The sequence below is a fragment of the Pteropus alecto genome, unplaced genomic scaffold (genome assembly GCF_000325575.1).
Source record: "Pteropus alecto unplaced genomic scaffold, ASM32557v1 scaffold8, whole genome shotgun sequence".
Taxonomy (NCBI): Eukaryota; Metazoa; Chordata; class Mammalia; order Chiroptera; family Pteropodidae; genus Pteropus; species Pteropus alecto.
Genome location: NW_006494609.1, coordinates 4,227,975 through 4,241,803, shown reverse-complemented (window position 1 = coordinate 4,241,803; position 13,829 = coordinate 4,227,975). Strand labels below are relative to the sequence as shown.

General features: G+C 47.5%; 1 protein-coding gene across 2 annotated transcripts in view; it reads right to left on the bottom strand.

The window, feature by feature from the left end:
* Nucleotides 1–13,829, bottom strand: part of ESRRB (estrogen related receptor beta) — a 58,404-nt gene that overhangs the window by 28,904 nt on the left and 15,671 nt on the right. The window contains exon 3 of one of the 2 annotated variants that reach the window (XM_006925470.1): nt 6,271–6,387. The exons of the other annotated variant lie outside the window; for it this stretch is intronic. Coding sequence (XP_006925532.1) covers nt 6,271–6,387 — 117 coding nt within the window. The remainder of the gene's footprint in view (nt 1–6,270; nt 6,388–13,829) is intronic. 2 annotated transcript variants of the gene reach the window in all.

The window sequence follows — 13,829 nt, the reverse complement described above, 5'->3', positions numbered from 1 at the left end:
AATACCTATGACCGTTGGACTGTTATATGAGATGAGAGAGAACTAAACTTATACCCTGCTTAAACTTCTGAGTTTTTTGTTTTGTTTTGAGGGAGAAAAGGAGTTTCTCTCTCTCTCTCTCTTTTTTTTTTTAAATAGAAGTTTAGCTTTATCCTAACTATTATAATATGCAGTACTATAAATATTTTTCTGGATCTATTCAATGTTTACTTTTTAAAGAAGTTTTTTTTTTTAAATAAAAGAAAAAGTGGATGGGGTAAGGAAGCCAATATAGTTAAGTGCTGTGAACTCTTTTTGGGAAGTTTTGTTGAAAAAGGAAGCATGGTAATGTAGAGGAAGCCAATATAGTTAAGTGCTGTGAACTCTTTTGGGGAAGATTTGTTGAAAAAGGAAGCATGGTAATGTAGCAGTAGCTAGATGGAGATGAAGGGTCAAAATACAGTTGTGCGTTTTTTAAATTTAATTTTGTTTTTATAATGCAAGAACAAAAGTTTGTGTGTCGATGCAAATGAGCCCACAGAGAGGAAGAGTCTGATGATGCTGGAAGCGGAGATGGTACTATATGAGTAAAGTCCTTGATAAAGAAAAAGGAGAGTCTGGGCTGGGCGAAAAATATGAAGTGATTCAGAAGCACAAATTGGTAGTTATAAAATAGTCATGGGATGTTAAGTACAGCATAGGGAATACAGTCAATAATATTGTAATAACTGTGTATAGTGCCAGGTGGGTACTAGACAAATTGGAAGGATCACGTCATAAATTATATAAATGTCTAACCACTATGCCATATACCTGAAACTAATATAAAAGAATTTTGAATGCCAACTGTAATTGAAAAATAAAAATAATAATAAAAAAGAATGAGAGATTCAGAGTACAGGTGGGGAAAATGGCTTCTGATAGGAGCAGAGCTATCTCTAAGAGTCGAAGGCAGAAAACAAGCTGGTAGGTTTGTGGATTCGATAGCAGAAGAGTAAGAAATTCCCCACTCGGCTGTTTCTATTTTTTCAGGAAAATATGAAGCAAGATCATCAAGGAGTGGGGAGAGCGGCTATGGGCGATTGAAAACTGCCTTCGGGATCACAGAAGCAAACCAATTTTGTAACATGATGAAGAGTATCGATCTCGGATGAGTGACCAACATCCTGCTTGGTGGTACAACTCTAGGGACTTTCTCGTAAAGTGGCAGCCAGATGAAAATGGCCACTATTATTATTCCCATTTTACAGAGGAAGGGGAGGCTTAGAGAGGTTTAAGTAAAGCACCCAAGAAGCTGATAGGCGATGATGCTGAGGTTTTACCGGGTCCGTAGGATCACTTAAGCTGTTATTGGCTTCCATTCACAAAAAGCCCTGAATGAACAGTAATAAGGACTCAGCACAGATAAGATCATCTCCTTGACTTAATTCAATCAACACTTCCCCAACCAGAGGTCATCAGGTCTTCGTGCCTGAGTGACCCAGAGGCTTCAGGCCACATGGGATGATCGTGTGAGCCATCAGACATGTGCGTGTGAGCATGCATGTGTGTGTCTGTGTGTGCATGTAGGATGAAAGGTGGTCTGGGGGACACAAACATGCATTGGAGTTCTTGAGCACCAGTTCAAAGCTATTTTCTGAAGTGCGGGAGAGTTGGTTTGTTTCAGAGCACTAATGTAGTTAGGAAAGGAAAACGAATTTTTAAAGGGAAGCCATCTCTCATCCTCTTTCTTCATTCACAGGGACAGAAAAGTGGTATTTCTGGCATGGGCTACAGGCAGAATACTCTATAAATACACAGCCATTAAATCCCAGGCAGCGGGAACCTGATCAGGGCCTCCTTTTAATTTCCTGACATGAGCTGGCCGCTAACCCAATTACCCAGAATCCCTGGAGGAGCCCTCCGCCTTCCCAACAAGCACAAAGAGAGGGAGAGCGTATTGCATGGATGTCAGCCCAGCTTTCACTGAAATCAAATATCATTTAGAAAACACTTGGGGGAGAGCAGGCAGGGAGGGGCTGAGGGGAGGAGGAAATGGAGTGGGATCGGGAGGCTGGTGGCTAGAGGGAGGTGAAGTGAGGTGAGGAGAAGGTGAAGTTTGCAGGGACAAGTCGTGGAAACTCCAGAGCCACACTAAAGACATGCGGGTGTGGGGGTCACCTGTGAAATGCAGCAAACGGTTTTCTTCTGGCTCAGAGGCTAACGGGCCACACACACACACTCTAGCCAGTCTGTGAAGCCCCGCTGTCAGGGGAGAGCTCTTCCACTGGCTTCCTGGGAGAACCTCTCATGCTGAGTTTAGGCCCCACACAGGTGGCGGGGCGGGGAGGGGGTCGCAACTCAAGACAGATGCCACCTCTAAGATTCCCACCAGCAAATCCGCACAATGGGCGGGGTGCTGAAAAGTTGAGTGCAAAGGAGACCATCTTCGAATCAAAGACTATTTTAACATGCCCAGAAAGCTGACATCTTAAAGCGATCAGTCCCACAGTGCATTTCAGCGAGGAAGGAGTCGTCCCATCGGGTCTCCGTCTTGACCCGCTGATAGAGAGCGGGTTTCAACGCTCCTGCTCTACGCGTGAAGAAACAGAGGCCCAGGAGCGTATGTGAGAGTCAGACACAGCAACAATACCTCAGAGCCAGAGCCAGGAGGATACGGGCAGCTCCCAACCCAGGGCAGATTTCGTATTCAATTCTTTATAAAGAGAATAATCACTCCCCCCATCCCCACCCCCTGAAAATAGAGGTTTTCATATATTCGGGTTGCTTAAAGCAAGATAGACCCTTGGCCATTGCCTGCATTCCACAGTCAATTCCAGAGCCAACAGCGGCCTTGAGGTCGAGACGGAGCCAAAGGAAGCCATATGTCTGACCTCTTCTCTTCCCCAGCAGTTGCTGGGCCCCCTAAATCATGCTGTGGTCTCTCAAGTTACTTTACTTAAGAAAGGAAAAACCGTAAAAGACATCCGGAGCTGCTGGATAGAAAGAAAACAGTGTTCAGATGTATAGGTGAGATGGGGAGGAAGGGAAGGCTGGCATCCACATTCTCCCCTTCTCCAGCCCCTCGTCCCCCTCCTCAGCAGGGGAGGGACACCAACCCCTGGCTCCCCCATGTCTGAGGCCCATTGAGGAAACTTAAAGAGGGAGCAGCCCTGGGGAGGCTGAGGGTTTGCCTTTCAGAGTCAGAACAGAACAAGAGGGGGGGAGACAGAGGGAGGCAGGGAGCCCATGCTGGTCCCGGGGGCCTGGGCTCCTGCACAAGAGCGGGGGACACCCAAACAAAATCAAGAGCCAGGGTAGCTGCCAGGAGCCCCTGTCTCGCACAGGTTCTGTACTGCAGGGACAGAAACAAATGGAGGCGCTCTGCTTTGTCCACACTGGGAGCCTTTGTGTCACATTTTTTCCCTTTGAATTTAAAACTTCCAGCCCTGGGATGCGGGGGTGGGGGTGGGGGGAGTGTTATGGTGGCTCCTCCTCTAGGTGGAGCTCCTGAAAGAGCCTCTCCGGGACGTTTACCTCAGCACATCTGCCCACTCCTACCAACAGCATCAGATCACACAGGCTGCCTGCCACCCTGCTTAAAGGCCACACTGTGCCCTGCCCCACATCCCACAACCTGGGCCAGCCACAGGGCTATTTACACAGGAGTTGGACAAGGCTGGCGCCCACCCTGCACTGCCTTTCCCCCTGAGGCAGCGTCCCCCAGTGGCCCCACACCATCATCCCAGGACACTCAGCATCCTTCCTGCTTCTCTTAACTGGATGGCCGGGTACCTAGGCTGCTGTGTACTTGGCCACCGGCTTCTCTGCCATCAGTGGCTACCCCTCATCATTTCTTTTCTGGGGTTAGGCACTAGGAAGCACCCCCACTAGGTAGTCCCTAAAGGGGCTCTTCAGTGTTGCAAGAAGCTCCAGGGGTTCCGAGTGGCGACCTCCACTTTTTTTCATCTCTCCTCTCCCTCCCTTATTCTTTAGCTCATAGTCTGGGGTACCGTGTATGTGGGGGGAAGTGAGGGGGGTGTAGGTGGAGGGGATGGCAAGGCGGCCTGCTGTCGGAAGCCTTACTCATCCCTGACTTTTGCCATGGGGGGCAGGCACCGCACGGAACACCAAGAAGCTCCAGGTTCTGGCCCCAGCTCTTCTCAAACCAGCATATGACTGAGAGTGGAAGAGTCATCTCACCCCAAACTCTGCAGGACTCAGTTTTGTCACCATTAAAATCCAGGAGTATATTAATAGCAATGCAGCTTCCTTTCGTCCTAAGTTCCTCAGATGCTGTAAAGTAAGCAGAGAGGCCACATGCTCCATACAGGAAAGGCTGTTGGACAGCTGGCCCCCAGCTTGACCCAGTGTCCTCACAGCCAGCTTCCCAGAGCAAGGTAGCAGCCCCCGTCCTCACAGACTCGAGAGCAAGGAGCCTCTCTGAGGCTTAAACACCCTTGGGTTGGTTCTCAGCAGCAAGAGACCAGCCTAAAGCATGCTTCTGAGGGCCTTTCTGCCTAGCGTCCTCAGCTGTCACCCCAGGATGTTCTGGAGGAGCAGAAAGAGTCTGGTGAGAGAGTCAGGGGACCTAGTTCAGACAATAGCTCGGGTCATGCTCTATCCAGGGGTAAGACCAAAATTGTGTAGAGTCAAAATGAACCAACACAGTCTTTCGGCAGATCCAATAAAGCCCATTTTTAATCAGAGGGCTATTTCTTCATTTGATTCCCCTGGGAAGTAGCTGGCTGGCCTTCTCCATCTCAAAGGACTTATAAGAAGTGACTAATGAGAAATATAGTTAAAAAGCCAATGTGCTGTGTAGACATAGGAGTAGGTGGGTTCACTTTAAGAGCTAGTTTTACAGGTACAGACACTGGGCTGAGCCGAGGCGAAGAAGGGGGACTTGAACTGGAAAATGGAGGGAGGGAGCCTCTGATTTCCAGGACATAGGAAAGTCCAAGTCACTTGACAGAGCATCTTAAATTTGGGCACCAGGAAAGGAGGATGGGAGGGGTGACTCCGGGGGTCTTGAAGGCCGGGCTGGGCTTTCAGGAACCCCTCTCGGTGAAGGACGGCATGCCGGTCCATCGTCACTTCCTTTTCTCTCCCAGCCCCTCCCAGATCATCCCATCATCACACGCCTCTCCTCCTGCCTCCTCCCATTTCTGGAAGGATCTCAGGGCCTAGAATCACAAAAGCTGGTCTGTAAGGATTTCCAGGGCTCTTCTTAAGAGTTGGGGAAGGGGAGAAACACATGTGAACACACACACGCGCGCACACACACACACACACACACACACACACACACACACACACCATACCCATTCCCCCAAAATGGCACTCCACAAAGGTCATCAACCTGAGCTAATCAACAGGGAAGCTGATGAGGAGACCTAGTGTTGTCCAGCTGATGAGACCCACACGTCATTTTACACGTGTACCACACTGAAGAAGGTAAAAAGAAGCATGTGCTATTAATGCCATAACGCGTTTAACCCAATACATCCAGAATATTATCACCTCAACATGCAATCCTTTTTTTCAAAATCATTACTACACTATTTGACACTCCTTTTTATCCTAATAAGTCTTCGAAATCCGACATGTCCTTTATACTCAGAACCTGTGGCTCATGCTGCCATGGCGTATGGCACAGCTCTGGAGGAAAAAAGAGAAGCCAAAGGAAGTGAGATGACGAGGAGGCGGGAACAGGGAAGGTGGAAAACATCCTCAAGGTGACCGCAAAGTCCTGTCCACCTGCCACCAGGAAGCAGAGGCTGTCCTTCGCAGTGAAGGATGCATTATGTGTCATTCTGGGCCTTAATGTCTCTGATCTTTGCACCCCCAAACTCCAAGGGCTCCCGAGAGGTAAATAAGCATCTCAAGCCTGCTCCTTCCAGGGTGAAGGGGGCTTGCCCGCAAAGGAGGGCCTTCTGCAGAGTGCCAAGCCAGCTTTCTAGGGCCCGTGTGGGGTCCTCAATGAAGAGCTTCCAGTTCCTGCCTTCCTGACACCCAGTGTCTCCTTTAAATGTGGAGAACTAGGCGGGAGCTGAAGGCTGCAAACCGGCTTGCAGGGTATGTGAGAGGGAAATATAGGCACCCCAAGGGGCAGGGTCTTAACCTGGGGTGCATGGAGGGACATCTAGGGTCCGTGGAAGCCTGGAATCACGTGCATGTGCACTGGCCGGGAGAAGGTCCGCAGCTTGTGGGTATTCTCCCAGGCGTCTGAGACTCCCAGTGAGAAGAAGGGCCTCTTCTAGGACGCCTGGACTGGGTGAAGCCCCAGCGTGGGTGGGCGGGGCCTCTTACCTTCCTTCAGCATCCCCACTTTGAGGCATTTCATGAAGCGGCAGGCCTGGCAGGATTTGCGCCTCCGTTTTGTGATCTCACACTCGTTGGTGGCCGGGCAGCTGTACTCGATGTTCCCTGTAACCAGACACAGACAGGGTTGCCAGGTGCCATCCAGGACCCGCACCCCCCACCAGCCAAAGGCTGGATGGGGATTAACCCGCCAGACCTTCACTGCCCCTCACCCCGAGGTTCCCACAGAGCAGTGGTTCCCAGAGCAGGTGCTCTGAGGTGTTTGTCAACACGTTTCCAGGTCTCATAAGTACAGACATCCCAGGTCACGAGGTCTGGGTAGGCCAGGGAGGCACAGCTTTGAGGAACAGCCACCCACAGTCTGGCAGCCACCACTGGGCTGGGACACCAAAACTCGCTGAGCTGGCATTTTATTCCAGGAAAAAAACACCCCCTGTGCCGCCTAAAACATCGGGGCAGATCACCGGCCCCTCTGCCCTCCAGCCTGGGGCCCCCAGCTCGTGGGAGAACCCTCTCAGAACCCACTGCAGAGGTCTGGGCCCCCTGGTTCTGCTGAGAGGAAATCACTTTCCTCTCACCAAGTCTCAGTTTCCTCATCCGCAGAGTGTGGTATCTATGAACTGAGGGATTAAGGATTAAGCAAGACCATGTCTGCAAAAGCCCTTTAAGTTGTAAAGAGCAGCAGCCGAGGTGGCCTCGGGGCAGTCTGGGAAGGGCTGGCCTCAGGCTTCCCTGCACCTCAGTCTCCCCACGTGGTATATGGCAACCATTTACTTGCGGATTTTCTGAGAACGAGCATGAACCAGGTCCCACCACTGACAAGGTGCTTTGAAGTAATGAAACTACTGAGCCCCCATGACAAGGTGCCCGAGTGCGTCCTGAGAACTCACATCCCCTTTTCCTACTGGTGAGCAAACTGCGGACTGCAGAAGTTGGTTTGCCCGGGGTGCCTTGTTTGCCCTGTTTCTCACTCTCTGAGGTCCAGCGGGCCCGAACCTTTTCCGGACCCGTTTCCTGCAGTGAGCAGAGCTGGAGGTCAACCTCTGTGCTGGAGGATTGGTGGGGGCAGGAAGGGAAGGGATAAACGTTCTGTGTGCCCCTCCCTTCTATCACCTAACCCCAACCATTTCTTAGGTCACGCTGGCTAATGTGTCTTCTTGGGAAATAATTTCAATATTTGCAAAAGCATGGTAAAATTAAAAAGGTAAATAGAAAGGAGGAAAACTCACACATGAATTAATTTGCCCAAGACTATGCTGGCTTAGAAGGCTCAGTAGAATCTGGCCCCTGCCCCTGCCCTACCCCACCCCTCTGTCTCCAGCCTCAACCTCTCCATTGTTCTACATATTGATCAGTTCCTGGAACTCAATGATCCAGGCTTCCAGGCTTCCAGGCCTGTGCTCCAGCTGCTGAGAACAAGCCCACTCTGCTTCCTGCAGCTCTTCCCTGGCCTGCCTGCATCTCCAGGTCTCACTTAGGTAGGTGTTCCTTCTTCTCCCCATCGCCTGAATTGCAACTATCTGTCTCCTTCTAGATCAGCTCCTCTCTGTAGTTCAAGCGCCTGGCACACAGTAGGTGCTCAATGCACACTGAAGGCTGACACTAACCAGTGCTACAGTTCTGCTTTTCACATATTGAACGTTTCATTTTCCCAACAACCCTGGAGGCAAGTAAACATCTTTCTCTCCATCTTACAAATGAGGAAGGTGAGCAGAATCAGGATGAGGCAGAGCAAGGACTTGAACCCAGGCATCTCTGCCTTGAACCACTGCAGTGAGCTCACAGGGCCCACCGTGGCCCTGCCTTCAGATGACACAGTAACTCGTGCTGCTTCGGGATGCCACCAGCATGCTGCTAATTTTTCACATTCCCCGGTCTCAGCTGCATGGCCAGCCTGCCATCCCTCAAAGGAAGATGGGCCCCAGGTTTCTCTGGTTGTGGTTCCAGCAGGGGGTCAATAAGTGTCTGCTGATTTGGCACTGGTGCTCTTCCAGGACAAGAGGCCTGAGCTTAACAACAAGAATTCAAGCCATGTTCGTGACCCTGTGTGTGTGTGTGTGTGTGTGTGAGAGAGAGAGAGAGAGAGAGAGAGAGAGAGAGAGAGAGAGAGAGAGAGAGAGAGAGAGAGAGAGAGAGAGAGAGAGAGAGAGAGAGAGAGAGAGAGAGAGAGAGAGAGAGAGAGAGAGATTTCTAATTTTATTTATTTATTTTTGTTCCTTTCAATTTGTTTTATGGCCCCAGCGGCTAGCTGCCAGCAAAGCCAGGCGGGCGGCCTTGTAATTTTTATAAGTGCCTCCTTGATAAAGTGATGAGATTAATTCATCAGAATTCCTGTGGTCTCTTGAGAACAGTCTAGGAGGACTCAGGAACAAGGAAAGGCACGTCTCTCTCTCTCTCTCTCACACACACACACACACACACACACACCATCATGATCACCATCACCATCACCACCAGCTGAGGTGTGGCAAGTTTGGGGGTGGGCTCTCATAGGACAGGGACATGGTCAATGGGTAGCATAAATTCAGGGTTCTAACCAGGAAGTGTGCCCAGTATAGACATATGCAGAATCCTCTTCAGGCAAGTCACCTAACCTCTTTGGGCTCCAGTTTCCTCATCTGTTAAACGGGCACAGTGTGTTCCCATCTCAAAACTTGTACACATTTGGTGACGGATGCACTGGCAAGCAAGCAATCAAGGTTGCTCTGCTTATATTTACATCTGGACAGGGCTGCCCAGGTAGATAAAGCCAGGAGACTCCTAGGTAAGTCCTTTCTAGGTGTCAGACATGAAGCTAGCCACTCATTCTGACACTTCCACTTAAGAACGTTAAGATGGGCCTTCCATAGCTGGACCTCAGAGCTGATGCGTGTGCCTGTGGGAGAAAGGTAAGGATGCCCAGTACCTGACTTCTGTATGACCTTGAGGCAGAGGCAAAATTGCCACCATCGACTCTCTTTGATCCTGTGCTCCAGGGGCAGGAAACCCGAGGGGATCCCCATCAGCTGTCCTTGAGCAGCTGCAGGGAGACAGAGTCTTCTCTGAGGCTTAGGGATGGCAGCTGCTGAGCCTGGATAAAGGGCTCTTGGGGACTCTAGGGCTCAGAGGCTGCTGGTTGACATCAGAGCCTGAATGGCCGCCATTTTACTCTGCTAGCGTGAAAGGCCAGGGCTCGTGGTCACTTGGTTCCACTCCCTTATTTATCTCGCTCCTGGAGGCCAGAGACTATCCCTTTTATCTCTGTGTGGTCCACTGTCCTCAGCTCTCCTCTCTTCCGTCCTCCTTACTCGCTAGCTGATGATCTCATTCCTGCGGCTGGCTTCAGCGATCACAGAATTGGGAAGGATAGACAACCAGATGCGTTGTCTGCGCTTCACACCCTTAGATCCATCTGCCTGCTGGATATTTCCATCTGGAAGTCCCTTGGGTTTCTCACACTTCCTCAGACTGAACCCATCCTCACCCAGCCGTCTCCTCTTACTATGCTTTTATTTTTATTTGTCTCAGCAAAGGGCTACCAGCCACCCCACCACGTAGGTCAAAAACTGAGGGTGGCATCCAGGATTCTTCCCTCTCCTTTACTCCTAAGACCCTTTTCATCCTACTTCCCTGATATTTTCTCCCTCCTTCCCCTTCTGCCACAGCTAGCTCCAATACTCATCATCTCTTGCCTCACCCCTCTAATAGACTAGCATCCTCTGTCTGCATTTTTCCTTCCAGTGGATCTCCCTCCGCCCTGCCCCTGGGGATAGTTAATAACTTCCCTGTGCACAATCCCTCGATGGATGCACCACTAGTTCACAGCTAGTTCAGCTTGGCACACTGAACACAGAAGTCTGTGGGCCTTCGCCCCCTAAAGGGCAGCAGAGGAGTGAGAAGTCCCAAAAGAATGGAGGAAGTAGAAACCAAAGTAGCTAAAGAGAAGGATCTAGATAAGAACTAAGCCCTTTGTCCTGCAGAACCTCACAAAGCCTCAGGCCTCAAAGAGTCAAGATGGAGTGAGGTGCTGGGCTGGAATTTGCTAGAAGATATATTTAAAGAGTACTTAGCTGCCACTCCATGTGACTACCAAATATCTTCCCACAACATGCATAAGAGAAGCCAACTTAATCTCTAGAGATTAAGCGAATAAAGTCGGGATTCAAGGAGCCCAGCTGAGGGCAGAAGAGAAGTTGGGGCTGAAAAGAGCATGGCTGAATATTGCATATAGTATGACCACCTAACCCACCCCAAAGCCCACTTCCTGAATTCTAGCAGCTGGATGCACACTCCACTACCCCACCCCAACATGAAAATAAGAATTTGTAGAATCTTCTCGGAAAGAACGAACAGTAACAGAGAAAAGACCAGCAGATAAAGATAAGCCAAGAGAAAGCTCCTTCTATGTTTTTTTTACCCCTGTTTACATTTAAGATGGTCCAGGATTATCCAAATATTTATGAAAAGTCTTCAATATGAAAGACTAACCAAAACGAATGGAGGAAAAGCATGTGGGAGAAAACTAGGACAAAGCAGGAAGCAGAAATAAACCTCCAAAAGCAATAACCACTTGACCTGACAAGAAAAAAATTACCGCATTCATGAAACAAGAACAGCATGCAATAAAAAGAAAGGATAGCATGGAGCTCACAGAAATTAAAAATATGAAAGCCACAAAAAATCCAAAAGAATTGCCTAAGTAGCTATCCTAGAATAGACCAAAAATCAAAGAGATGGATGGACAATAGGCTAGAAAAGATGTAAGAATTAGAAGATTGATCCTGGAAGCTCCATATCCAACCATTAGGAGTTTTTGAAAGAGAAAACACTGGAGAGGACGTTATTCCAAAGAGAGAAAGGAAGGGAAGAAAGGACGAGAAATGAAAATTTCTAAGACCTAAAGAATATGAGTTTTCAGACCAAAAGGCCTGCTAAGAGCCCAGAAGAACAAATGAAAAAAGACCTGGACAAAAAAAAAAATACAAAGGACTAAGAATAAGATTGGTCATCATCAAACCACAAGGGAAAATATTCTCTGTGTACACACACGCGCGCGCGCGCCCACACACGCACACGCACACATGCACACACATGCACACACAAACGCGCAAACACATGCGCACACACACACATACACGCGCGCACACACACATGCACACACGCACACATGCACACACTCCATGCACATACTTGCTGCTCTTTTTTTCTACTTAGCACTCATCACTTGACTTCATTTATTTATCTTCTTTTCTGTCTGTTTTGTTCACTGCAATTTCCCAGCACCTAGAACCAAATCTGGAAAGAAGTGAGGACTCAATATCCATTTTCTAAGTGAACGAATCAAACTTCTTGACAGATGCACTAGAAGCTAGAAGACAAAGCAGCAATGGTGTCCAAATTTGCGTGGAAATTATTTTCAACTAGAACTTTATACTAAGCCAAGATATTAATCTAATGTACAGGTTAAAGAATTGAATAAAGACCTTTTCACACATCCAAGGCATCAACAATTTTACCTCTCTTGCTCCTTTCCAGTATGTGCTCCTCCCACAAAAGGGAGGAACCCAAAAGAGGAAGAGGTAAGATCCAGGGAACAGAGGATCCAACCCAGGAGGAAAGTAAAGGACATATCAAGGAGGAAACGGCAGTAGGAGAATAGATTTAACCAAAAATTTGATGAAAACAAATTTAGACAATGGGAAGTGTGTGTGTGTGTGTGTGTGTGTGTTGGAATAGGTCGTGCAATTAAGCTAACTCTTCATTTTCCATTACAAGAAGTCAAAAAATAATGTCAAAATTGCTAAGTCAGTATATAGCTGTAAAATAATAAGAACTAAAGATAATCAATGCTGGAAGAAAGATTCTGGCCATCTCTGACTAATCCACCCTACTCTCCCCTACCAAGGCCCCCAGGTTTGTAGGTGCCAAGAAACTGCAAGGAGCCCCCAGCCCTCTCATCCTTTTCTCTACCTGAAAATTCTCCTGACAAACTCTTCAATATCCTTGGAGCCTCAGCTCTCACATGGCCTTCTTGGCGACACCCTCTTCCCTTCTGTCCCAGGTAGGCTTACTTGGTTCTTCCTGTTTGCTCCTACAGGACTCGTCCACCCCCTCCCCCACTACCACCACCATATACACTGACTGCTAAATATTGAAAGACATAGATGCCTGGAACTTGAAACAACTAACTTAGTATTTTGTAATCAGGATTTTGTATGTTGTCCTCCCTTCTGAACTGTGTGCTAATTGGGAATAGAGGTTGTTAAGTCTTTCCTTTTGTATCTCAAGTAGGGTGCCTGGCTCTTGAAAATACCTGTAGATCAAAGCAAATGAACTGAACGCAAGAAAACCCACCAAGAGAATCCTAGAATTCAACAATGACCTCCCAGTTATCAAATGCAATCCTTTCCACTGGGTCCTCCCCATCCTGGCCCTTCTTGAAGTCCCACAAACCCCTCACACTTCTTCAAACCCACTCTTCTGTTAGATTTTAATTTTCTTTTCTCTGCAGAGACTCTTATTAACATCTCTGACCAGCTGTATATTTATCGCATTGAATCCAAGATGCTTTTGATGACCGCACCATTACTTTATGTACCACCAAGAAAGGGAAAAAAAGCTGCCAATCAAACTAGGACCGTGCTTCCTTGCTACCAACATTTTTTTTTTCACATTAAAAGAGCTCTTTGAGATTTATTTAGAGACAGATTTGATCATATAGCATTCTTGTGCATACATGAAAGAGATACTATAAGAAAAATAAATCAAAGATACTGTTAAAATTTCTGAGTGTGATTTTCCTGAATCATTTTTGATCAAAGTCACTGTTTTCATGCCCTTTTTTTTTTTTTTTTTAATGGGAAAGGGTTATTTCTATGTATGGCTTTTATCTGTAACATTTGAAACAATCTAAGGAAGAAATCTATAGTTTATCCTATAAATTTCTACCTTCCCAACCTCGCTACCATTACATCATTATTTATGTGGTTCTAGGATATTTATTGAATTCAAGTTTCCTTCTCATATTCACAGAACCAAAATAGTTGTGAAACTTTTGTTTGTTTGTTTCAAGGAAACACAGTTGTGAATTAGTAATGTGTTTGCAATAGGAGTTTAGCAAAGTTCCCACTATTACCCTGGCTTATACCACCCTCAGTTTAATTGTCTTTCCATTTTCACAAGGTTAACTGTTTTCCTATATAACACAAGCTTAAAAAACTAGTAGAGTAATTTGTTGCCTTTGCACTGCCTGGTACATACAAAATTCTGAGTATTAAGACTAATTTTCTTCCTCCTCCATCTTCCACTTTTCTTCTTCCTTCTCCTTATTTTACTTAGAAAAGTCTCTTATTAAGATGCAAATTCTAGAAGTGGGATTCATTGAACTATTATCAAATAATGGCAGTGTGAATTAGTTGACTATCAGATGCCCAATCAGAAGGGAAATATGCTTGCTGTCCAGGGTCAAGTGGCCAGTTAGAGAAAGGCTGGAAAGTCTAAGATGAAAGGACCAAACATAAGCTCTACCTTTTCACCACAGAGAGCCATTTTCAGCCCGTATGGTTTTT